General features: G+C 41.5%; 1 protein-coding gene across 1 annotated transcript in view; it reads left to right on the forward strand.

The window, feature by feature from the left end:
• The first annotated feature begins 2,243 nt into the window (after positions 1-2,243).
• The window catches only part of LOC6043583, a 34,277-nt gene continuing 8,680 nt past the window's right edge, over positions 2,244-27,840 (forward strand). The window contains 10 exon segments of the mRNA XM_038263125.1: positions 2,244-2,339; positions 3,067-3,356; positions 14,507-14,626; positions 14,820-15,019; positions 20,026-20,164; positions 20,276-20,425; positions 20,523-20,564; positions 20,567-20,665; positions 20,807-21,022; positions 21,123-21,391. Coding sequence (XP_038119053.1) covers positions 3,284-3,356; positions 14,507-14,626; positions 14,820-15,019; positions 20,026-20,164; positions 20,276-20,425; positions 20,523-20,564; positions 20,567-20,665; positions 20,807-21,022; positions 21,123-21,391 — 1,308 coding nt within the window. The 5' untranslated portion in view covers positions 2,244-2,339; positions 3,067-3,283.

A 27,840-nucleotide genomic window follows, 5' to 3' on the forward strand; every position in this document is an offset into this window, starting at 1 on the left:
GTCTTCTCTGGCAGCTCGTCAGAATTGTATGACAGGCTTCAAATCGGCCAACGTGAGCTGATCCAATTGCCGGAACGAGCGTGATGTGCCTAAGGTATGAGTGTTAGCAAAAACGGAGAAAAAATAAACGCTTCCAATTAGGTGCAGCATCTGTCACGCCGAGGAGGCACTATAAATCAAACGTGAGACCTGAAATGGCTAGCAGTTGGCAGAGAATGACGTGCGGGCCGAGTTTTTCTGCGATGCGTCGATTTTTAATTGCACTCCTCGTGTATCACGTTTCTCCAAGGTATCAACTTACCTGGCAGGTCGATGGAACGAGATATCTGATTTATCTGAAGGTCTGTTAAGTTCGGCAGAAATGGCAAGAATAATGCTGGACATATAGTTGCTGCTGATTAAAATAAAACAAAAAGTTTAATAATTTAGCTTGCAAACAGTGAACTTTATCATTTTTTTTACAAAACTGCTGTTGGATTTAGAATAATATTTTTCATTTCCCAAAGAAACATTTTTTTTAAACGTAGCTTGGCCAAACACAAAACTTCAGTATTACCTATCGTAACATGAAAAAAATGACAGCCCTCAATCTTGTATGGAGACATAAAGAATCGACGAACATCGTATTATACAAATTAAAAAAAATCTAGATCTTGTGGTGAAATTCTAGAGAAATGTTGTCAATTGCTTTAAGCGAAATTCAACGAATATTCACAGCAAAACTGTTATTTTGCTGAGTTTAATACACAATTGGCATTATGTTAAGATATTTTACGTAATATTACCAACGGCTCTGTTGTTCGGTTCAAAAATTAGAAATCACTTTCTCATCGCCGGGACCGTGGTGTAGGGGTAAGCGTGATTGCCTCTCATCCAGTCGGCCTGGGTTCGATCCCAGAAGGTCCCGGTGGCAAATTTTGAGACGAGATTTGTCTGATCACGCCTTCCGTCGGATGGGGAAGTAAATGTTGGCCCCGGTCTAACCTAGAGGTTAGGTCGATAGCTCAGTCCAGGTGTAGGAGTCGTCTCCCTGGGTCCTGTCCCGGTGGAGTCGCTGGTAGGCAGTTGGACTCACAATCCAAAGGTCGTCAGTTTGAATCCCGGGGTGGATGGAAGCTTAGGTGTAAAAAGAGGTTTGCAATTGCCTCAACAATCAAGCCTTCGGACACCTAGTTTCGAGTAGGAATCCCGTAATCGGGAACGCCAAGGCAATGCTGTAGAGCGAATAATTTGATTTTGATTTTTTTTCTCATCGCCGAACGAATTATTGACGACTGAAGCGCGCAATCATCTGTGAGCGAGCACAACTACGATACAAATATTACGTGATTTTCTTTGTCACTCCGTTCGTCAATCAGAGTCACAAACCAGCGAAGACTAAGTTAATGTCCTATCTGTCTGTGTTGGGTTTGTATCCTGCAGGTTTTGAAAAATGTTTTACAAACTATTATTATTTTATTTTGTGTGAGTTGACCCATATTTTGTTCTGGACAGTTAGGTAAACAAGAAAGCTGAGAGCGGATCTTTAAATCAATTTCATAAACAATTACTTTGTTCTAGATTTGTTAAGGTATGTCTAGTTGTACTCTAGTCAACGATAAATTGTGGTGTACTGGTTGCTATTTGATTTCATGTAGCATCTCGATTCGAATGCCTGGTACCACGAGCGCGCCTAAACCGGCATCTTTACGGGTCGCTACACACACTAGCATTGCAAATCAGTATTTCCGCCCGACTGACACACTGGCCGTGCTAGCGACCTTTCCTGTGGCGGTTGCCGTTTCGCTGCGAAATGCTTTGCCCCAGGCCCAGAAATCCCACAAACAGTGAATAAATCTCCTCCAGTTTCCAGCTCCTCGATGGGTTCGGCACAACAACTCACGAAACAAATTCCGGAGCGGCGCTCTCCCTCTCCATCTCTCTCAAGCTACTAAGAAATCCGGATGTATTGGTTTTGTAGCCAAACAAGCATACTCATAAAATCAGATTCAAACATTCCTGTTCTTATCGTGGTTTTCCACCTCACGAGACGAAGAAGAAGTTTTCCCGCATCAGCTGGTAGCATTCGATATACAGAAGCGAAAAGAGATAGAGAGTGAGTACCTCCTCCGAACTCATCACCGCGCTCTCGTGAGTGACTCTCGAATGAGCTCTGGTGAGACTTTGGCCAGGCTTGTCATCCAGGGTGGTCCACACCGAACGTGCCGGTAAGATGCGTTTGGCTCAGTTACATCACAGACTCCGTCGAGGTCGCACGCAAACCACTGGGAACGATTCCGGAACCGGTGGCGTGGCTCGGGAACACCTTCCGGGAAGGCATATCTAGTGCGTTAGTGAGAGTGAGTGAGTGTGCGTGTGTGTGTCTTGCATGCATCCCGCTCGAAGGATATACTTTTGGGACGAAAGTTTGTCGTTCGGAAAGTGACGAGGATTAAGGCGGCATTGTTATTGCTTTCATTTTATGTTTCATCACCGGCGTGCGCTTTTTGCACGTTATCTGTCAGTTTAAGTGTCACATCGAAGAGGAGAAGTGAAATTTTATCTCCCATTTCCACTTGAAGGGGACGAGGTAGGACGGAACGGTGGTGGATCAGTGGAGAATGTTTGAGGCGACAAAGTTCAAAGTGATTGATGAGCTTTTGATGTGCGAGATATGTACGCTGCACGGGAATCCTCTGACGACCAAGTATCAAGCAGCTTGAAGTAGTGCAGTTCTGGTGATATCGTGGCAGGACCCACGTGTGCCGACGACAACAAATTGCGGTAATGGATCATTTGCAGTTGGTGAAATGTGGCGCTTCGTCGGTGTAGCATAAGGGAATGCGAGTGTCAGCCACGTGCACGGAAAACGAGCTCACGTGTGTGTGTGTGTGCGTATGGTAATAAAATTTTAATAAAGCCACTGTTTTTGCTTTCATTTCCCGCGCTTGTGGGGGTGTGAATCAACAGAGAGTGAGAGAGTGATCTATAGTGGGCACGGTAAAACATGAAACGAAAGGATGAAAATTATAAAAGCATAACGATGAATCATGTGCAACGATAATTATTTTCATTGTTTATGGATAGTGTCTGTTATTTTTAAATTAATTGGCAGCCTGGAATAATGCCATTGTCAAGCGGCTTTGTCAGTGCCATCGTTGAAACGAAACACAGCCAACTTTTGACAGCTCATGGAGTGTGAGGCAGCAGCACGAGCTTTGTCAGACCACCCAAAGGATTAACTGCAGCCAGCGTGGTTATGATGGCCATTATTCTGAAAGGATACAGTGCGTGACGGAGAAACATGGAACAAAGGATTATCAGCAGTGTTCTCGGATTACTGATTTTCGCACAACACATTTCTGGCGATGATTTAGGTAAATGTGAAATCCTCTCACCTCGAAAAAAAAATATAAATTCACTATCAAATAATCGTCTGGAAAAATATGGGAACGAGCCGCAATAAGCGGTTTATGACAAGCAACGCTGGTTAAAACGAACATTAAGCTTACTAGAGATCAGCTACGTAAACCAACATAATCCTATGAGATAGCTACATCGAATTCCAGAGATTGAATAATGTAAAGCAACAGCATTATACTTAGATGTTATCATCATAGAATTACACGGAAAAGGAATACATCACCAATATGCGATAAAGTTTGCCAAAACGTAAAAATTCGCTATTTTCGCTGCCTGCTGAAAAATTACCTGAAATTGCTGATTTTTTTCGCTGGTTTTGCAGCAGATCAAATTCGACCAATCTAGTCAAAACATCAATTTGCTTAGTAAAATATTTCGCTGTGTGAAGGACCATATTTGCTTGCACCAGCATTTTTTTTCGCTGAATCAAGAAGAACTGCTAAATTCCAAAACAAACCGGGAGGTTTTTAGTTTTGCTAATTTGCGAGACGACTTCGATTTTTTTCGCAGAATCTGCGTTTTTTTGCACTAATCAACGTTTTATATCGCTTACGTCTTGTTTTATTTCCGGTGGTACTCTGAGAAAAAAGAGTTCTCAAAATCGTGAACACTCGTTCATGAAATTGGAAACCACGAACAAAGTGTTCAAATGCTATGGTACGATTTTCAAAAACTCACTCTGAAATCCCGGAAAACTCTAGACGTAGTATTTGAACAAACCCAATCATTTATGTGATGTGTATCTTGTGTGTTGAGCCATTAGGGATACTTTCTGGCTCAATTCCTTAGTGAATAATAAATATCTGTGACAATTTTGAGCAAAATCAGTTAAGATTTAGGGGTGCTGTTGAGCGTTGAAGTTTGTACGGAAAAATGTATGTGGAAAACATCGCTTTAGGGGTTTGCTGGCCTTGGACTCGCAAACATTTGCCTACAACTTTTTCGAAGAGTGCTACTCGATCCGAGTTGATCTTGATTTTTGATGATTTTATTTATAAAAAATGTGATTATATACTTTCCATAGAAGCTTCCAGTTTCGGTTAGCGAGAAATTTCCAATAAAAATTTCTCCTTTGCAAATTTTTATTTCAAATTTATACCTCCTCACTCACTTTTTAACCTAAACAAATCAGGGGGAGAAAAATAATGACTAAAATTTTAAAACATGCGCAACTTGCTTTTGGCCTTCCTCACCTCCATGAGGAAAGGCTATATAATCACTCGAAAAACGAACTTCTTCATTTGACCTCCTAGACCAACCATGTATACATATCGACTCAGAATCAAATTCTGAGCAAATGTCTGTGCGGGTGGTTGGATGCTGCTCGAGACTGGCTGAACCGATTTTGCCCGTTTTGGCCTCATTCGATCCGTCTTTGGGTCCCCTAAGTCACTATCTTTTAATGGTGATGTTTAGATAAATACTTAAAAAGTTATGTTTAAAAAACGATTTTGACTCAAATCTGAAAGATTGTAAAAAGCGTGGTCATGTTATGCAATTTTAGAAAGGTATTTGAAAGACCTTTCCAACACTTCCAAAGAATGATGGTCTGATCACCCTATCAAAAGTTAAACTTATGTGTTTTCTATACACTTTTTGAGGCCGGATCTCAAAAATTTGGATGAAAAAGTTATCCGGATCTATCTTACGACTCATCGTTGTATAGGTAATCAAAAACCTTTCCAACAAGCCCAAAAGATTGAAGATCTGACAACGCTATCAAAAGTTATGAGCAATTGTGCAAAAATATAATTTTGACAAATCCAAAAATGTGTGAACATTGCAAAAGAGCCGGCTGAGGCAGCACTAAGCCTTACGGAATAGAGTTATCTTAGGTACCATCCATAAACCACGTGGACACTTTGGGGGGAAGGGGGGGTTATGGCAATTGTCCACGCTCCATACAAAAAAGTTTTTTTTATATGGGCAATTGTCCCCGAAGAGGGGGGGGGGGGAGGTTTAGATTTCCAAAAAAGTGTCCACGTGGTTTGTGGATGGTCCCTTAGCCCCATCTCACGCACACTAGCTTACACTGAAATAAAAAACTTGTTCCAAATTCCTTTATTCTAGGAGTTTTGCCTCTTTTCCTTATTTAGTAATCGGGTTTTTTGGATTGCTTAATAAGGAAAGGAGCCAAAATTCCAAGAATTTAGGAATTTGGTACTTTTATTTTTTTCAGTGTACCATTTGTTTTTGCTGGCGGGTACAAATTTTAACCTGAAAACCCTTCGTGTACAAACACGCAATACATGCGCACGTAGATAACTCTATCGGTATCGTTAGCCCAAGCTTTCTTAATGGCTTTTTATAGCAGAAACGTAAGTACCGTAAACCGGGGTGACTTTGATAGGATTTCAATTTGTTTTTAGAATATTTTCCAACAGGTAAGGTTTTTCTCAAGGTTATTATTTTTAAAACATGTACTGGGGTAGGCCACACAAAGTCCATGCACTATTTTGGAAAAAAAAAATTTTCAATAGTGTTTAGAAAAATAGTTACGTTAAAAATTCTTGGTTTTAATTCCGGGGTGACTTTGATAGTCATAGTTTTTTTTGTTAAAATCATATTTAAGATGTTCGAACTTTATTTGTACGTTAAATGTACCATCACTAAAGTAGCTGATATAGTTTGTAAGAAAAAAATCAATGTTTATATTAAGTTCACTAACTTTATAAGCTTTTTAACAAAATACACATAAATTTCAGGTAAAATTGTTAAAAAGTCGGAATTTTGCCTAAAATTTGTTAAAAATAGTTTTGTTTATAAAATTATCGATTTATATTGCATTTTAAACTGAATTCGAAGCACGAATCACAAGTTTTCACATTTTACATGAAATTTGTTCAACTGAATTTGCCTATAAATTCGGAGATTTTTTTTAATTGTGTTTCAAAAACACATATTATTTATTATTTACAAACTTATTTAACCTTCTCCAAGTGGAAAATTGTCCAAAGAATCCGAAAATGCATTCCGTTTTCCGATTGAAAATCATGTTCATTGAGAAAATCATGACACTTTGAGAAGTTTAAAATAATGACTTTCATCCACATTTTCTCAACTATAGTTAACTAACTTTATAAACTTTTCAAAAATTTATGAAAAGTTCTTCATGAGGTATTTTGAACACTTCTCTACCACGGTCAGTATGTTTCTAAACCATTCCTTACGTATTTTAATTGTACTCTTCATTTTGCGGAAAAATCGCAAACCTATCAAAGTCACCCCGGCTATCAAAGTCACCCCGTTTTACGGTAACGCTTTATAGCATTTTGTTTGCATGTATTCTGGCGTATATGAATACAATCAGAAAGCGTTTTCAATTGATTGCAGGAAGAAGGCACCAATCACTGAGGTGGTTTAAAGAAAAAAAAAGAAAAAAAACCTTTCTTGACAGAAAGTATCTTACTTGACAGCTTTTTATATGAGATCACACTGGGCCACTGTGGATTCTTTGAATGACAATTGAAATTTATTTATCGATATTTTTTTATAAAAAAAGTGATCCAAATTCACGGCGCACTTTTCCGAGAACATTAAGATAAAAAAAAATCGGTGTGTCTGATATTTGGCAACGTGAGGGCTCTTTCCCGACATTTTTTGGGATATACATACCAAAATATTTCTTTAGGGGGTAGGGCCAAGTAACATTTTTTTCCGGGAGTTCTACAAGAGCTCTTCAAGATAGCTACAGCATAGCAGTTTGGACCGCGGTAGGATAAAACTCTCTTCAAAACTTCTTCAGGAGTTTGGAAGAGTACTTGAAGAGAGTTTTATCCTACCGCGGTCCAAACTGCTATGCTGTAGCTATCTTGAAGAGCTCTTGTAGTACTCCTGGGAAAATGGGATATTTAAAAAAAATGCATAAACCCGATGTATTCAAGTTAATATCCATCAAATGTGTAATGAATATATTGAAGGACTCTGAATAACATGTTTGACCAATGTTTGACCTCCATTAAAAAGTTCCGAACCAAATTTTATCACCCCAAAAAAATAGTTGGAAGGAACAATACGACCGAATATAATTCTTTTCTATGTACAATTTGTCGTGAAAATACAGCAATGCATTGCCCGGATAAAAAATGAGCATTCAACAATGCATAACATAGATTATTTCATTGAAAAGCTGTTTATTACCCAATAGGTTCCCAAACTTTTTTTTTTCAATCCTCTGCATCTACATTTTAAAACAGTATAGAATCAATTATATTGTAGAGAACAGCATTCTGGACAAGTCCCATATTAAAGTATCAGTTAATTTCCTAAAATAAATAGTGTCTTTCTGCAACATTTCTGGATTCAATAACTTCTCACATGCGACATAAGCAGCAGGCTTGGCGTTAAGTCATTCCAGGTGTGGGAGTCGTCTCCTTGCTATAAAGACAATCAACAAATCAAACCAAGCCTGCTCTGGTGGCATCGTTGGCGGCGGTTGGACTCACAATCCAAAGGTTCCTTGGTATAGAGAGAGGCTTGGGTGCTCTCCCCACCCGAGCAGGGGTAAATAACACGGGAATACCAAATTTTGGTATTACTTGGGCAAATAACAGAGACCTAAATGTGCCCTTGGTTGCCCAATAATAGATGGTAAAATACCATGAAATCATACCAAAGTCTTGTATGTGGAAGGGCACAACAATACCAAACCATGTTATTCCAAGGGTAAAATAATACTACAAAATAAAACCATTTCAATACCAAATTGAGGTCTTCTGGATTTTTGAACATTGCTTGAATACCAAAACTTGGTATTGACATGGTTTTATTTTTAGGTATTCCCGCGCCCTTGGAAAATCAGATTTTGGTACTCCTGTGGTCTTCCACATACATGATTTTGGTATGATTTCATGGTATTTTACCATCTATTACTGGGCAACCAAGATCACATTTTGGTACCTGTTATTTGCGCAAGAAATACCAAAATTTGGTATTTTCATACCATTTTTAGTGCAACAGCTGCAGTTAGTGGAAAAACGGGTAAAGGATCCATATGCAACAGCCAAATCTACTAACCTGATGATTCCATGTTGTTCTTAGTGATATTCTTCACCACATCGAATGCATTTGTCATTGATGAACGGCCTGTGCTTGAAGTTCTTGAAGATTCTGAAAAATAACAAGATTAAAAAATAAGTGTTAATAAAATGAAACTGGATTGAAATTCCCGAAATTTCAACAATCTGTCGATTAACTCGTTTTTTTAAAGTAGTAACCAATAACCCGACTTTCAACGTTTTTAAAAAAATCTTAGCGGGAATATAAAAAAAAAGAAAATCAGCTTTAACATTTTTGGGTTTCAAGTCATTTAAGCGCAAAATCAATTATCTCGTCCAAATTATAAAAAAAATCCCATAGTTTCAGAGGAATTCGATGAAACCTTTTAATACCAAAATATGGCATCCTGACTTGGAAAATTTTCCACAATCAAGTCATTTCTTTAAGGGGTATCAATGATTTTCAATAAAAGCATTCGCTTTGAGACATCATTTTAGCGCAAAATTAATTATTTTGTCAAAATTGGTCAAAATTTTCCCATAGTTTCAGAGGAATTTGATAAAATACTATAATACCAAAAGAATACCAAAATGTGGTGTTCGACCATTGACAAATTCTGCAATTTTGCAATATCAAAACAATACCCTAAATTGGTATGATACCACATTTTGCTCTTGCATAATTCTTAAGACAAATTTTAAAGGGTCCAGGAATACCAACATTTGGTATTGATACCAGAGAAAGGTATTATTACGCATTTCCCTTGTTATTTACCCATGCTCGGGCATTCAAGTCTTTGGATTCCTAGGTTCGAACAGAATCTTTGCGATAGAGACCACAAAAGACCTGGGGGTCGTTAATGTGGATGGTTCAAACTTCTCACATGATGGAAGCTTTTTACAACATTTGAATTTGGGACCAAATATTGTGGATTTCAGAGATTTCAGACAATCGTGAAAATTGTACAAAGCTCTCCAACAAAGTGCACACACCAAACTACAGCAGAAAAAACTATCTAAGAAACACACCAGACGGAAACGGGGGGCGCCTGGCAGACGTTTTGTCTTGGCTCAATTTTAGTCACCCCTTCTAAGGGGTAAGATTGAGTCTATATTTAAACGAATTTCATTTAAGGTAGAGTTCATCAAATTCCACCATATTTTGGGAAAATGTAAGTTTACTAATCTAAGAATAATTCGACGATCCTATAGGATAAAGCAAAAGAAGTATGATAAGAAATGATAAATCATTGTAATGATTCATATTGTAAATAGATAAATACATACGACAGATACTCTGGGCTGCTAAACCAGTGGAATAATTTCAAATCTTGATTTCATGCCAAATTGTATGTTGTGATTAGATTCACACAATATAAGGCTTCTATAGCCAACTTGTACAGTTATAGTGACGACCCGGCCATTTGAGGTTATGTTGAAAATCACCCTTTTTTATAGGCGCCTAAATAGATTTTTTTTTATCATAACTTTACGACTAAATGAAACTTTAATAACAAGCTGAAGGACATGAAAGTGAACCGAGTGGACCACATTATACAACCTAATATATCAGTATTTTACCATGGATGTTTGGATTGTGAGCCCAACTGGCTACCAGCGATTTCACCGAGACAGGACCCAGTCTTGAAAAAAGCCACCTGGACCTTCTGGGTTCTGGGCACCGGGGGCCCAGGCAGACTGGGTGAGAGGCAACCACGCTAAGGAATCATTCATAAACCACGTGGACACTTTTTTTGGAATTCTCGAACCCTACCCCCTTCAACCCTCTTCTTCGTGGACAATTGATCATACAAAATAGCATGGACAATCGCCATAACCCCTTCCCCCTAAATTGTTCACTTGGTTTATGGATGACCCCTTACCCATACACCACGGGTCCCGAACAACTCCCCACAATTTGGGATTAATTATTTTTCTATTGAGAAAATCTTTTATTTTATTTAACCCTTTCAGGCCTGAATTTTTCTGAGCTGTGTTAATCTTTACATGACTAAACAGAAACAGGCAAAAAAAAAGTTACATTTCATTATTGGACGTTCTGGGTCCTCCAAATTGTCCTGTAATACAGATCTTGGAGTCTACCACCGTAACAACAAGATTCTACCAAGTTTCCGATTATGGTTCATATTCAGTGATGTCCCTAGGACCCTTTGACAACACTCTGAGCTATTTGGATCACTTTTGGGATGTTCTGGGTTCTCTAAAGTGTCCTGGAATACAGATCTTGGAGTCTACCGCCGTAACAACAAGATTCTAATAATATTACTTAATTTTTGATGAATATTCAACATTATTTTTGCTACACGTATACTTGAGTAATATTCATCAAATTTAGGTACAAGTGAAAAGTGGTTGGTAGAAGTCTGTCGGATCGTGATTCAATCGACGCGTGTCAGAGAGTTTTGGTCGCTCGTGCGTCAAACAATCGTTGCTGATTCTGTGCAGTCGTCGTTGCGTGTTTTTTGGTGAGTTTGTGTTGGAGCTTCTTCCGGATCGGTTTGGAGGAAGGTGCCGGGTGTTTACGTCCAGGAATCGTCGCAGATTTCGTGTCACTGTCGTGGTTTGTTTTGGTCTTCCGGACTGTTTTGAAAGAATAGTCCGGGTGTTGTTCAAACATTTATATAAGTTGAACAAAGATTGTCCAAGAACTGGCGTTCCGTCTAACCTTAAAGTAATATTTGCTAAAAAACCAACCCGAGTTCTTAGAGTGATCAAGCACAAAGTACCCTGAAAGTAATGAAAAAAAAAATACGTTTGAATCAAATGTTTTATTAACGTCACCAACCTCCCGTGGTCGAGTGGTTACGGGATCCGCCTAACAAGCGGAAGGTCAGAGGTTCAATCCTCGGGTGGCAGCTTTGGAGCTTTGGTCATCCCGCAAAATCAGTACAGGTTTTTCTTTCCCTGCTGTCTGCGCTTTGGAGAAACCTCGAGTTAGTCAAAATGGACTACTCGGCGAAGAGCTCCAATGCCAACTGACGACAGTCGGGTCAATACGAGAGAGCCGAAAAACTGATGACAAAGGGGAGAGATCTAAAATAGCCAACAGGGACCGCTCCAGTCCCCGTCCGTCCTCATCATTTGAAGTTGGACATCAACAGCCTGCGAGCCACAACAATTCTTCAAAAGTTGCTCATTTCTCCTTCGCTAGGTCAACTACAACTACTTAGCTTCGGCTGATCTGTGCACTTCGGAAGATAGTTGACTGGCCAACTAGCCGAAGATGCGCTAACAGATACGATGAGTGTTCGGACTCAAAAAACACGAGAGGAGAATTCTTCCTTTCGCACAACCACGCTTCAACGCACTGCGTTCAGGCGCACTCTACCAGTGTATATGTGCATTGGAAAAAAGACTGTAAACAGACAGCTTGATTCTTCTCAATAAGATTCGAGCAAAAATTGAAAAAAAAAAACAAAAAAAAAAACAAAAAATAGTCGCTAGGACGGTCGAGGTGAACTAATCCCAATATCTGCCCACAAGGCGGACAAAAAAAAAAAACGTTCTCTTAAATGGATGACAGTTCAATACCTATCCTTCCACTTTCTGAGCCAAATTACACATTTTTTAATGCAATAATACACATTCTTTCGTAAAATTCAACAGTTTTGCGGTAAATTTCATCATTTTTGCCTTCCTCACTGAGGTAAGGCTATAATCCTGCTCTAAAAATCAACTTCGTATAAAAACGTCGTAGACCCACCTTCATGTATACATATCGACTCAGAATCGAAAACTGAACAAATGTCTGTGTGTATGTGTGTGTGTATGTGTGTGTGTATGTGTGTGTGTATGTATGTATGTGACCAACAAACTAGCTCATGTTTCTCGGCACTGGCTGAACCGATTTGACCCGAACTTGTTGCATTCGACTTGGTTTAGGGTCCCATAGATCGAGTTTTATACAGATTGAAGTTTCGATAAGTAGTTCAAAAGTTATGTATAAAAATGTGTTTTCACATATATTTGGATCTCACTTAACTGTATGTAAACTATGTCCGGGTCCATCATCCGACCCATCGTTGGTTAGGTTATCAAAATACCTTTCCAACGAGTTCAAAACATTGAAGATCTGGCAACCCTGTCTCGAGATATGGCCACTTAAGTGATATTGATGTACTTTTTTGAAGCCGGTTCTCACTTAAATGTATGTAAACTATGTTCGGATCCATCATCCGACCCATCGTTGGTTAGGTTATCAAAAGACCTTTCTAACGAGTCCAAAACATTGAAGATCTGGCAACCCTGTCTCGAGATATGGCCACTTAAGTGATATTGATGTACTTTTTTGAAGCCGGATCTCACTTAAATGTATGTGTACTATGTCCGGATCCATCATCCGACCCATTGTTGGTCAGGTTATCAAAAGACCTTTCCAACGAGTGCAAAACATTGAAGATCTGGCAACCCTGTCTCGAGATATATGCCACTTAAGTGATATTGATGTACTTTTTTGAAGCCGGATCTCACTTAAATGTATGTAAACTATGTCCGGATCCATCATCCGACCCATCGTTGGTTAGGTTATCAAAAAACCTTTCCAATGAGTCCAAAACATTGAAGATCTGGCAACCCTGTCTCGAGATATGGTCACTTAAGTGATATTGATGTACTTTTTTGAAGCCGGATCTCACTTAAATGTATGTAAACTATGTCTGGATCCACCATCCGACCCAACGTTGGTTAGGTTATCAAAAGACCGTTCCAACGAGTGCAAAACATTGAAGATCTGGCAACCCTGTCTCGAGATATGGCCACTTAAGTGATATTTATGTACTTTTTTGAAGCCGGATCTCACTTAAATGTATGTAAACTATGTCCGGATCCATCATCCGACCCATTGTTGGTTAGGTTATCAAAAGACCTTTCCATCGAGTGCAAAACATTGAAGATCTGGCAACCCTGTCTCGAGATATGGCCACTTAAGTGATATTGATGTACTTTTTTGAAGCCGGATCTCACTTAAATGTATGTAAACTATGTCCGGATCCACCATCCGACCCATTGTTGGTTAGGTTATCAAAAGACCTTTCCAACGAGTGCAAAACATTGAAGATCTGGCAACCCTGTCTCGAGATATGGCCACTTAAGTGATATCGATGTACTTTTTGGAAGCCGGATCTAAAAAATAGATGAAACTTGTGTACAGCCATTGTTGTGAGGAAGGCTCCAACCACATAGGTGGATTAAGTTAGTTTTTTAGGTAAACTTCACCATTATTTGAGGTAAATTTCATCATTTTCTGATGAAAATTCATCATTTTCTGAGGTAAAATTTATAATTTTTTTGCCACAATATCTGTCACCATTTCCTGATGAATATTACCATCATTTTTTTTTCTGTGTAAATAAAACGTTGATAAATTCACTCAGTGTGGAATGATGAATCGTTAAAAAATATAACACTACAGTATTGAGTTTCAAAATACTCTAGAAATGATCTTGTACCGTAATTTTGGAAAGCGTTTTCAAAATAAGAAATAATACCTCCAAATCATCAAAATCTCGGTAAATTTACCCAAGTAACTGCTTTATTGGGAAGCTAGAATAAATGATAATTAAATTCAATCAAAATACCTTAACATATTTTTTCAGTTTTGCTGTTAATTTCTGCAAAAAATATCGTCAAAAGTATATTTCTTCGATTAACGCCATCAGGTTTGACTTATGGCTCATTGCTCATTTCGTTGGAAATTTTAATTCCTATTTTCTCTCCTCCTCTACACAGCAAAAAAAAAGTTGATTTTTGGAATGTTGAAAATTTGACTCGTTGAATATTACCTATTTTTTTTGTGTAAAAATGAGAACCTGATGAAAATTCATCAGAAACTGATGAAAATTCACAAATTCCTGATGTAATATTACACTTTTTTTGCCACAAAATCTGTCACCATTTCCTGATGAATATTTCTATCATTTTTTTCTGTGTACCTATAGCAAAGATTACGAGAAAAAACTCATTGCAATGGCCTAACTTAACAGAAATTTGAAGGAAGAATCCAACGGCTATCATATTTTCACAAAAGCAACGAAGCCTTCAACTGTTCTTTTAATAAAGCTGAGTTTTTGTACTGTTTTAATTTACAGGACTTCTATCCAGCACACTGCGCGCCTTTCGACAGATGAGTTGTGAAAACGAGCTTATGACTTTATCCTGCCCGATAGGGACCAGCATAAGCGTGGAAGTGGTGCAATATGGAAGGAAAGGTAGGTTCCAGAAGAAGTTTGGCCCGGCGTTGAGTGACTGAAGAATTTAGCTTATTAAATTTTTCGCATGATAAAACTTTGAACGAGCTGTCAGCGTTAAATTGGATTTTTGTTTCCCCCAAAGAGATTAATCATGCTGTCCGCCTGACGTTGTAACGCGTTTTGCACTCTTTTTTTATGTTTGCACTTTCAGAGGACGGCGCCAACTCCTCGCTGCAATGTTCCTTCACGGCCTCTGGCGAGGGTCGGTATCCTTTTGAGGCGACCACGCTGACCGCCGACATGCCTTTTATCCTGGGCAACATGACATTTTCACTAATGGAGGTTGGTTTCAACGATTCAGTCCTTCCAGACAGGACGAAAAGCAAGTGTACACAGAACTATGTGCTACAGGTAAGCTACTCACATAAAACGTGATAGGAACAGTCTTCCCGAAACGCGCGCACGCCGTACACGCCGTACAAGTTTTCAGTGCAGATGAACCTCAAACACACCAGGCTGCCATGTTCGAGTTCTCCCCGCACGGCGCACTCAAGTTTACACGCGGTGTAAACACGGGGTGCACACCTCGGGTACAACGCCGTGCGAGCGAAGAGCGTGTAAAGAGACGAAAAAATGACTGCTTCTCACTCTCTCTGTGGCAAACACTGTAGTGTGACTGCAGCGGAGAATGAAACACCGCTTTACAGCAGAGGGAGCGTGAGGGAACTATTTTTGTCTCTTTTCTGCGTCGTCAGCTTGTACGGGGTTTGTACCCGGGGTGCAAGGTTCGGTTTTAAACTCGAGGTTCGTGTGCGCGTACAGACTGTACACGGCAGAGTTTAGGTTTGCTTGTACGCGTGCACACGCGGTGCTGGTGTTTGACCGAGTACAGAAAACAGAGAACGCGGTTGAACGCGGTGCACGGGGATCACTGGATAGGAATGTCGGAATGAGCATCGAAAGATTACATTTGATGAAAATCAATGTCAAACATCCCTAAAGAACGAAATTTTGACATGCGTTTTAGGACACGGTATGGTGAAGCAAAATATTATCTATCAGGATGACCCAGGGGAAATTTAATCGTAGAAAGTTCGTAGAAAGTTGTTTCACCTTTCTGATTAAGAATATGTGCGAATAAAAATAAACAACAAATTATTCGCTCTACAGCATTGCCTTGGCATTCTCGATTGTGAGATTCCTACTCGAAACTAGGTGTCCGAAGGATTAATTGTTGAGGCAATTGCCGTTCAAGAGCCAAACGACATGCGACACCTAGTGTTGAGTAGCAGAACAGAGCGAAGAATGTCGATTGAAATTTCCGCCCTTTGAGGTTATGTATGCGAATTCTGTTTTGCTAAATTCCAGCGTTGAGAACAACTTTTAAGCAAAAATTCGAGCTGATACTTTGTTAACTTTTGATGCTCTATCATTTTAAACAATATTATTTTTCAAAATTATTTTTTTTTCAATTTTTTTTAATTGCGTTAATTTATAGAGGGCAAAGAGTTAACAATCGTACTACTTGAATTTTTTCTCAAAAGTTGTTCTATGAGCTGTAAATTCAATTTTAAGTTTGCATTCCTATGTAACCGAACAGCGAAAATTTGAATCGTCATTCTTCGATGCTTTGCGCCACCTGTCGGAATTTTTGAGCTTTTGATCGCGAATTAAGAGATTCGACAGAAACGTGCACGCATCCTGGTGGCGAGTAGAAGCACTACGCAACGATGTTCGGAATGACAGCGTGCTTGGAAATATTATTTTTTTTGCAGTTTTTGATTTTTATTTCCTTCAAATATTTTTTAACGTCGATGAAAGTCGTAGTAAAGTGTGGCAATCGCATAAACGAATCGAATGATGTAAAAATCATAGGGGCTGAGTTAATTTTTCATGTTTTTTCCTCAAATTTACCAAAAAGATCTTTTAAAAAATTGATTTAAATATGATTTATTTGATTGATAATGCTCCTTATGTGTGTATTATTGATAGAACAAAATATTAGAGTCATATTACAGCATAATAACAATAATTTTCTCAAAAAATTGCCAGTTATTCGAATTTTTCCAAAAAATTCCAAAAAAATCACCAAAATGCATTTTTAAGGTCAATTCTTTGGTCAAAGGGGAAGAGAAGTAAAGTTTAAACACTTTTACATAACATTTCATCATTACTTTTAACTTTTGCAACATTTAATTCAAGTTATCCAAAATATCGATCATCTTTTTAGAAAAATCGTTTTAATAAAATTCCAGTTACAATTAATCACTACAAATCACCACGCATTATGATCGTTAGCGAAATTGCCACACTTTGCAATACCCCACTTTTCTGAAAATGCTTGATTTTTCATCATAAACGCGATTTTTCCTTAAAAACTGCTCAAACTGTATGGGGGCTGTCATTCCGAACACCGCTGGAACAACAGCGAACCTTGCGGAAAAAACGTCGTCGAATTCTTCAAACGACCTCTTTTTACACCTTAGCTTCCATCCACCCCGGGATTCGAACTGACGACCTTTGGATTATTAGTCCAACTGCTTTCCAGCGACTTCACCGAGGCAGGACCCAGGGAGACGATTCCTACACCTGGACTGAGCTATCGAACTAACCCTTTAGGTTAGACCGGGGCCAACATTTACTTCCCCATCCGACGGAAGGCGTGGTCAGACAAATCTCGTCTCGAAAAATGCCACCGGGACCGTCTGGGATCGAACCAAAGCCGACTGGGTGAGAGGCAACCACGCTGCTGACACAAAAAGAGATATCTACAGTGCATTCATGATCCCGGCAAAGTCTAACATTGTCATTGCATTATTACATGCGAAAGTCCATTTCCAATGGAAATTTAAAAAGTTATTTGCATGAATGTACTGTAGATATCTCTTTTTGTGTCAGCAGGTGCAAGCTTGAAAGAAACAATGAAAAATGTACAACGCAATAAAACATGCAACTCCATTGTCAGTGTTGCGTGGAACGGAGAATTGGCGACAGAAAAAGGTCGCTAGTAGAGATGTAACATTTTGGCTCTGTTCGGCGACATTACTCGGGAAAAAAAACCCTATTTTTCTTCTGCCAAGATTTATTGTGCCCAGGGCTCCACCGAGGAACCGTACCATGGCAGATATATATATTTGTCCGGTTGATTTATGTTAAACTCCGCTACGGATTCACCCGGTTCCATTTTCCCAATGACCTTTTTCACCTTGTTTTGCAAGCTGCCGTGTCATTCCGTTGTACAAGGTCCCCGGGGACCACCGGCATTGATGCTGAACCGTCGATATATTTCGATAGAGCATCGGCGATTCTGATGTCCAGCTCTGGGCTGGGCTGGTCTTCTCTGGAAAAAAATGTGATAGCCATGAGGTAGAAAAAAAAGCTCAACCCTTAGGTGATTCATTTTCCGAAGCTCTTTCTGTATAGTTCATTAGCTGTGATAAATAAGGGTCGTGCTTGCATAATTTGAGAACCATTATTATAACTTTTGCTCCTGACCTGTGGTAGTACAGTAAAAGAAAAATATTTCCCAATGAAATCAAAATAAGCTCATTTATTTTTGTAAGTTCAGGCACAAAAACCCTGTGGTTCAGGGTTCCGGCTTCCTGTGCTAACTGCACCTAAAACTTTCAATTTCAATTTGAATAATTTTGGAAATATTAGACTCAAGTGTCTAGGCTATGGGTAAAACAAGGTACAATCGTTTTCTCTTAGTCGCTGAAAGAAAATCATCTAAATTTTTAACTCTTTGTAGAATAAGTGCGCTGAAAACTCGTTTTAATAAAGAGACAATGCGCATAATTCAATTAATGTTTTGACCTCACCGTCTTGTTCCTGAGAAAATTTTGCATAGGTTTACCAATTTTGTTTCGATTTTTAGTTCACGAGACATTTATTTTGAATGTTAGAATTTAATAATTTACATCAAAATGTCCTTGCAAGGGCGAGTGTTGGCTCGTAGCGGATCTAAATCATATTTGTTATTAAAATTGAAAAAATGGTAAGATTTAAATATTTTGGTTTGAAAACTGAGGTTTTTAACATTCTAACCCCAGAGGATAGGTCGTTAGCTCGGTCCATGTGTAGGAGTCGCCCTCCTGGGTCCTGTTTCGGTAAAGTCGCTGGTAGGCAGTTGGAAAAGGAGGTATACAATTGCCTCTACAATCAAGACTTCGTACACCTAGTTTTGAGTAGGAATCTCGCATTCGATAACACCAAGGCATTGCTGTAAAGCGAACTATTTATTTTTTTTTTTCTTCATTTATTTCAGTAAATGTTGATTTCGAGAGCATTGTACCTTTGAACTCACATAAGTGCACATTAACAAAAGAAGTTGCTTTTTTTTTAGCAAATATTGTCATATTTACGGATCTAATCCTGCATTAATCTAATTTTTGATTTAGTTAAAATTTGTTATATCTGTGTATCAGAAAGTTCTGGTTGATGGGTACCATAATGTCATCGTCATTTTATGTCATTTTATAGACTTTATTTTTGCAAAATGAAATGGTTGGTATCTAGATTCTTAGTTTCATTATTTTAATACTTTGATACGCAAAACAGAGATCATTTGAGGATGAGAATCAACAACAACAGAAATATAAAGAAGTTACAATATACCCAATTGAACAATTCTAAAAATCAGTTTCACAGTTGAAGCCTAAAGCTATCCAATTTTGAGTTTAGATTGGTATGTCGTTCTTGTACTCCATTTTCTTCGGATAAAATCATCAAAACAGAAAGGCATACCTCCAATACACCGCTGCAGCAGTGGACTCTCATGCCGATCCATACCAAGACTATTGGAAGCTTTCTAACCTGAATTGCGCTTTGCTTGCTGCAGACTTCCCCACAGACATCTACTGGCATCCAATTACACAACCAGGACGACATGTTTCTGTGCTTGACAAGTACGTACTCGAGTCGACACATTTTGCCTGTGACTTTTCCTCAACCTGGATGGAAAAAAATGCTGTTTGCTCGTTAGAGAGAAAACATGCGATTGGAATCTTTTTCGCAAGAATGCGATAATTGCTAACTGTACATTTCAAGAGCAAGTAACCGTGTTTTGTAGTCATTCTTTGGACTAATAGCCCCACGCTTCCAAACAATCAAATAATTAAACAAACAAAAACTATTAATTAAATTTGCATCAAGCCATTCGTGAAAACGACAAAATCAGTTGCTTTGGCTAGAAATTACACAACTGTTCTTTTTAAAATGAGCAAGGTTCATAATTAGGTAATTATTGACTTCAGATCAAACGATTCAGAAAAAGAACTCTCTTTGATGTCGAAACAGCAGTTTGCGAGTAATGTATCTTCGATAATTAACTTCGGTGCTCTTTTTGACCAGGGACAATTTTGTGGGGCGGATGGGTGCACACGAACAAGAACACTTGCTAATTGAATTAATTTCAGTATTCCATCCTGCAAATCGTCGTCGAAGCCTGCCAGAAGAAGCGCAAATGTACCGTCCGGGCCACGCCGAAGGCCTTCGACACTGCTCCATGTCCCGGCATCCACAAGCTGGTGGAAGTGAGCCACAAATGCAGACCATGTAAGCAATTTCCTCCAATTTCCTGCGCCCAAATCGCCCAAATTGATTTATTCATTAAAAGAAATGTTTTGTTCGTTTTACTCCTTTTTCTTGCCATTCTTTTGGGAATAGTCGAGTTCCGGAGTCTGATTGCATGCGAGAAGGACGTGATACGGTTGGCATGTGGCCGGTATACCAGGATTGCCATCTACAGTGCCAGCTATGGCCGGACGGCCTACGAGAGTTCCCACTGTACGCAACCGGGCGGGTCCAAGGAGGAAAGTAAGTAAACAAGACATAATTGGGCGCTCGATGGCTTGAAATTGCTCTGACGACCCCGTTCGTTCGTTCTTCTCTCCTTCCGACTCTGACTTCACAGCTTGCCTGTCGGCCCACACGAGTCTCACGCTGACCGAGATCTGCCAGGAAGACGCAAGTGCACGGTGGCCGTCGAGGGGTCCACCTTTGGTCAGCCCTGCCCGGACAATGTTCGCGTTTCACTCAAAGTTGTTTACGCATGTGGTAATTTTCCCACAGCCTCATGGTGCTCTAAGCTCCATTATGCCATTAATGGGGTACTTTTCCGTTGTTTTCTTTGGTCCTTTTTCATTATTCTTCTCACATGCTATCCGGAACTCCCCATTCCTCTGGGTTGCTGGCCAGTTGCGAGGAATGTGTTTAGAGATCGTTACATCACCCCCCTGGAGGATGATGAATTGGACCAGCAATTTGAGCTCAACGAGCTGTACGATGATGAATTCACTCCCGCTCCCAATCAGGTGGACGATTCCTCGCCCGGTGGCCAGATGAGTCATAAATTCTCCGACGAGATGGAAGCCACGGTCAAAGCCGAGAACATTCTCACACAAAGCAAGGAAGGTAAGCCTTAATTGGTGATTATTGCCTGCAATCAATCATAAAATATTCATTCCCCAAACCATATTACTAATATTGCCAGAAATGGTTATCTCTTCCCCAGCAACGACCTCGGCAACCGCTGGATCCACGATCGATAGCCGGCTGCTCGTAATCATCGTCGTTATAATATTCTTCAGCTGCTGTCTGTCGATTGGGGCCCTGGTGGCTTACAAAATGAGATTACTGCCGTCGACGGCGGACAGCGCCTGTATCAAGCATTCGGAATCGAGCGACCCCCAGTCCAACACCAACAGCATCGTCCCGTCGAACGAGGACTTTGATTTGGTAGAGTGCGTCGCGGAGACCATTCCCGTGGCGGTTAAAATGAAGGTAGGTTCATAGCCACATCCTGACTCGTTGCTAGGCAAAATTCAGGCACATTCAGTTTTCGTTCCATTACGTCGTGATTGTGATATTTCGTTGCACATACATTTTCGGCTGAATTCAGTTCATGCAGCATTCATTAAAATACTAATCTCGATTGAAACTAAAGATATACAACCAGTACCTTCAAACTGGATGCATTGATGCAATACGCCATGCAACATTTGTCAGTATGTGAAAAGATAGGACGAACATGACGATGCTGCAATATAGACTGTGGCCACGGGCCAAGCATTCCACGGAACAAAGCTCATGTACATAGGTGCTATTCTAAAATTATACTATGAATAGAAAATAGAGAAGTGAGCCTTTGTAAAAGCTATTGAGATGCAGACGAGTGTTTTTGCCTTCTTCACCTTACTGAGGAAAGGCTATAAAATCACTCGAAAAACGAAATTCTTTTTTCCAGTTTTTTTTTTATTTGAAAAGGTCCTATAAACCAAATTTTCAATTTTTGCTTTTTGGGTGTTTTTGAATACCCCTGATTCACGGCGGTTCGAAAAACACGTACTGTGCGTGCGTACTAACGCGGTGTTGTACTTCGGCCGGTCCGTCGAATTTACTCGCGAATCCGTGGTTATCCGGTTTACCGCGACGTGAAGTTCCCGTCAGCAGGTGTTGGAACCTGTAGTGAAGCGGTGCAAAACAAAATCCGCGTCCAGCGATCGCGAAATCGCCAATATTTCGCACGAAAAAATTGGTCGATCTTGCGGTTCAGATCTGGCCAAACAAGTGAACAATAAAGCGCTCCCCGGCAACAAGAAGCTCGTCGTCGTCGTCGTCGTCTTCGTTCCTTCGCATCGCGGTAGTGTTGTGTGATCGTACCGTCGTTGTCACGAACGGTCTGCGTGTGGTGTTGCTTGGAAGTGTGGAAGAGTTTTGGAAGGCGCACAGTGGGTCGGAGTGAAATAGTAGTGCGACAAAAAAAACCGGCAAAAAGTTTTTTATTGTAAAAATTAAAAAGAAAATTAAAGGGAAAGTGAACGCAAGTGACCGTTGCGTACGTGCACCAAAGCCCCCCCCCCCTCCGCATCCTGTTTTTGGGCGGCTGTACCCCAGGTTAGGGGCGGCCCAAAACAACGTGGGGTTTCGACTCCCTTTCCCCGTGAGCGGCTGTTCCCAGGTTAGGGGCGGCTCTGAAGAGGTGAGCGACCCCCCCCCTCCTTCGAGCGTCTGTTCCCCAGGTTAGGGGCGGCTCGAAGAAACTGGTGTCTGGCTCCATAGTCGAGGTAAGCGTCTGTTCTCCATGTTAGGGGCGGCTTACAGCGGATAGAGTTCAGACCCCCCCCCCTCGAGCGGCTGTTCCCCAGGTTAGGGGCGGCTCGAAACAGCGTCTGTTCCCCAGGTTAGGGGCGGCTGATTAACAGTCCCAGTGCCAGGGTGGGACTCTAAACAGTCCTGGTACGACGGTCCTCCGGCGAGACAGGGGGTTGGTGATGGCTACACGCACCCGCCGTAAAACAGTAGTGCAGAGAGCTCCAGATGCGAGCCGATCCAATCGCCGACCCGATTTTCGGGGATCCAGGGATTGGAAACTCGGGACGTGGAACTGCAGGTCTCTCAACTTCGATGGGAGCGACCGCATTCTTTCCAACGAATTGCGGGTCCGCGGTCTCGAAGTCGTGGCGCTGCAGGAGGTGTGCTGGACGGGGAAGGACCACCGGGAGTACGGTGACTACACTATGTATTGGAGCGGCGGCAATACACACGAGCTGGGGACAGCTTTTATAGTGCTGGGCGAAATGTCGAAGCGCGTGATTGGGTGGTGGCCAGTCAACGACAGAATGTGCCGGTTGAGAATCAAGGGCCGATTCTTCAATCTGAGCATCATCAACGTGCACAGCCCGCACATGGGAAGCGACGCCGATGACAAGGACGCTTTCTACGAGCTTCTTGACCGCGAGTACAGGAAGTGTCCAAAACACGACGTCAAGATTGTCATCGGCGACTTAAACGCTCAAGTCGGCCAGGAGGAGGAGTTTAGACCGGTTATTGGGAGGTTTAGCGCTCACCAGCAGACGAACGAGAACGGCCTACGACTCATCGATTTCGCTACCTCCCGAAACATGGCCATACGTAGTACCTTCTTCCAGCACACCTCCCTATACAAGTACACCTGGAGATCACCAAACGACACGGAGACGCAAATCGACCATGTTCTCATCGATGGTCGGCACTTCTCGAACATAATCGACGTCAGAACCTACCGTGGCGCGGACATCGACTCGGACCACTACCTGGTGGTGGCAAAGCTGCGCCAACGCCTGTCCGAGGTCAACAAGATCCGGTACCGTCGCCCGCAGCGGTATAACCTGGAGCGACTCAAGGACCATGAGGTCGCTACCCAGTACGCGCGGGAACTCGAAGCTGCGTTGCCTGACGAGGGTGAGCTCGACGAAGCCCCTCTGGAGGCCTGCTGGAGCCATATGGAAGCAGCCATCAACGCAGCGGCATCGAGCGCCATCGGGTACGTGGACCGAGTTCGACGGAACGGCTGGTTCGACGAGGAATGTCAGGCGATTTGGGACGAGAAGAAAGCAGCGCGGGACAAGTGGCTGCTGCACAACACCCGTGGGAACAAGGAGTCGTACAAACAGTTGCGAAGACAGCAAACCCATCTCTTCCGGGATAAGAAGCGCCGCTTGGAAGAGTTGGAGTGCCAGGACATGGATCAGCTGTATCGCTCCAACGAAACGCGCAAGTTCTACAAGAAACTCAGTCAATCCCGGACTGGCTTCATGCCGCGAGCCGAAATGTGCCGGGATAAGGACGGGGAATCTTGACGGACGAGCGTGAGGTGATCGAAAGGTGGAAGCAGCACTTCGACGAGCACCTGAACGGCCCAGAGGCGGAGTACCAGGGCGACGGGGGAAACGACGTCAGCGGTATGGTGGACGACGAGGACGAGCCAGCACCCACGATGAGGGAGGTTAAGGATGCCATCAAGAAGCTGAAGAACAACTAAGCAGCGGGTAAGGATGGTATCGGTGCTGAACTCATCAAGATGGGCCCGGACAAGCTGGCAGCCTGTCTACACCGGCTGATAGTCAAGGTCTGGGACACAGAACAGCTACCGGAGGAGTGGAAAGAGGGAGTAATATGCCCGATCTACAAGAAGGGGGACAAGTTGGAATGTGAGAACTATCGAGCTATCACTATTCTCAACGCGGCCTACAAAGTGCTGTCTCAGATCATTTTCTGTCGTCTGTCGGAGCGAGCAAAGGATTTCGTTGGGACGTACCAAGCCGGTTTTGTGGAGGGGAAATCGACGACGGACCAAATCTTTTTGCTACGCCAAATCCTCCAAAAGTGTCGCGAGTACCAGATCCCGACGCACCACCTATTCATCGATTTCAAAGCCGCGTACGACTCGGTCGATCGCGAAGAGCTATGGAAGATCATGTACGAGAACGGCTTTCCCGGGAAGCTGATCAGACTGGTGAAATCGACGATGGACGGGGCGCGGTGCAGCGTGAAGATTTCGGGAGCGATGTCCGACCCGATCGAATCGCGCAAGGGACTGCGACAAGGCGACGGTATCTCCGGCCTCTGTTTCAACATTGGGCTTGAAGGTGTTATGAGGCGGGCGGGCTTCAACATGCGGGGCACGATTATCAACCGATCCAGCCAGTTCATCTGCTATGCCGACGACATGGACATTGTCGGCAGAACGTTCGAGGAGGTGGCCAGGCGGTACACCGAATTGAAGCGGGAAGCGGATAAGGTTGGATTGAAGGTGAACGTTGCGAAGACGAAGTATCTGCTGGCAGGAGGAACCGAGTCCCTTAGGACTCGCATAGGACCGAGCGTGACGATCGACGGCGACGAGTTCGAGGTTGTGGAGGAGTTTGTGTACCTCGGATCGTTGGTTACGTCGGACAACAACTGCAGCAGAGAAATTCGGAGGCGCATCATCACCGGTAGTCGTGCCTACTACGGACTTCACAAGACCTTACGGTCTGGTCACCTTTCCCGGCGTACAAAGTGTACCATGTACGAAACGCTGATAAGACCCGTCGTCCTCTACGGGCACGAGACGTGGACGATGCTCGAGGAGGACCTGCAAGCGCTTGAAGTTTTCGAGCGACGAGTGCTTAGGACGATCTTTGGCGGCGTGCGTGAGAACACTGTATGGAGGAGAAGGATGAACCACGAGCTGGCGCAACTCTACGGCAAGCCAAGTATTCGGAAGGTCGCCAAGGCTGGCCGAATCCGGTGGGCCGGACACGTCGCAAGAATGCCGGACGCGCTGGATGCGCGCCAACCGAACCAGACTATCAATCCGGTGAAGTTGGTGTTTAATTCGGAGCCGGCTGGAACGCGGCGGAGGGGGGCGCAACGTGCACGGTGGTTGAACCAAGTGGAGGAAGATCTGGAAAGTGTGGGAGTTCCGCAGCGGAATTGGAGAGTAGCAGCCCAGGACCGAGTCCAGTGGCAGCGCATCTGGAGACAGCTCATGACCCGGAGGTTGTACGAGCAGTAAAAGTAAAGTAAAGTAAGTAAGAAAAACACCCAAAAAGCAAAAATTGAAAATTGGGTTTATTGGACCTTAAAAAAAACTCTAGAATTTGACCTCCTAGTACTACATTCATGTTTACATATCGACTCAGAATCAAATTCTGAGCAAATGTATGTGTGTTTGGTGGGATTAGAGGGTGATGAGCGGGAGTACAGGCCTTCAAAGTCTGACATTTTTTTCAAAACATTGGCCCCAGCAAAAAAGATATGCGTCGCACCTCGCGACGCCCGAGGCGCCATTTGAATTTGCTGGGGCCAATTTTTCGAAAAAAATGCCAAACTTTGAAGGCCTGTACCGAGCGCTAGGATGCTCAAAACTTCATTGTTATGTGTACCAAAATATGCGCATGGATCTGGCCTACACGCCAGTGATATTTTTGTTAAACGCATTAGTGGCTAAAGTGCTTTAAAAATAGTCATTTTTGAAAAAAATCCTTTTTTACTGGTTAAATCCCATTCAAAATTGAAGGGCGGAGCGCCAGCTCCTGTAACGTCCAATAAAGGTCATATTTGGGATTTGGGCTCAGTACGCCCACCGGAACCAGCCAAAAAGTCATTCTTTTTACACTCTACTAGCTATATTAGTTATTTTTACAAAAATCTAATTTCAAGTTTGCGCATCTTTTGAAAAATCACTCAGTGCGAATTAAGATTCGTAAATATTTTAAATTACAATTTTGAGTTTTAAAAAGCTCAATGAACCATTTTGTATGTGCAGATTCAGAAAAAAATCAAAAGGATTGCTATAGTCCCTCAGAATAATAGGTTACTTAAGGGGTAACATACATGTAGAAAAACACAAAATTTCGTATAAAAGAAAATTGATAAAATTCACTTAAAAGATGATTTTCAATCACTCCTGAAAGTTTCATGAAGATGTATCGTGACTGAACTGAGTAAGAATTGATTTAAGTTCACGATCTTGCCATGCGCAAAGCGAACTGTCAAACTTTGTGAGCGTTTTTCTCCAAACACCGAGTTGATTTAAGGGTGCTACGATATCTCTAGATGGGATGGACCAATTAGGCTGTAATTTGGAGTGAAGACTCCCAAGAAGTATCACCTGTGCATGACGAAGCCCAATTTTGAAATTTTTGTTTTTTACAAAATACTAAAATCTAAAACTGATGATTTTTTGTATGAAAATCACAAAAATATTTTTTTCTTTTTTTTAAATAAGTTTTTTGAAAATCAGCCTTCGTCATGCACACAGGACCGGTTTAACGAGTCTTCACCAAAATTTAAAGCCGATTTGGTCAAGACTAGAGGTGGGCAAATCGCTCTTTTTTAGGAGCCGCTTATTTTCGCTCGCTCTTTAAAAAGAGCCGCGCTTTTGAACGGCTCTTTCGCTCTTTTTCAAAATTTGGATGAAAAGGGGTTTTTTCAAGAATCGTGTGATTTTATAAGTTATTTCATATTGGACTTTTATAAATTAGGCCGTACCAAATATTTTTTGAAGTTTATAACCCTCAACTCTAGCCAAAGTCGCAAAAAATAAATGAAGAACAAGCCATGGTATAAACATTTGAATGAAAACATATTTTTAAAATGCATTTTACACATCCCCAGTGGTATTGCAATCATTAGTTTTCAAAATATCGAAGTATTAATAAGCTTTTTTTTAGCCGCTCTTTTGAACGGCTCTTTCGCTCTTTTTCAAAATTTGGATGAAAAGGGGTTTTTTCAAGAATCGTGTGATTTTATAAGTTATTTCATATTGGACTTTTATAAATAAGGCCGTACCAAATATTTTTTGAAGTTTATAACCCTCAACTCTAGCCAAAGTCGCAAAAAATAAATGAAGAACAAGCCATGGTATAAACATTTGAATGAAAACATATTTTTAAAATGCATTTTACACATCCCCAGTGGTATTG

Source organism: Culex quinquefasciatus, chromosome 3, assembly GCF_015732765.1.
Source record: "Culex quinquefasciatus strain JHB chromosome 3, VPISU_Cqui_1.0_pri_paternal, whole genome shotgun sequence".
Taxonomy (NCBI): domain Eukaryota; kingdom Metazoa; phylum Arthropoda; class Insecta; order Diptera; family Culicidae; genus Culex; species Culex quinquefasciatus.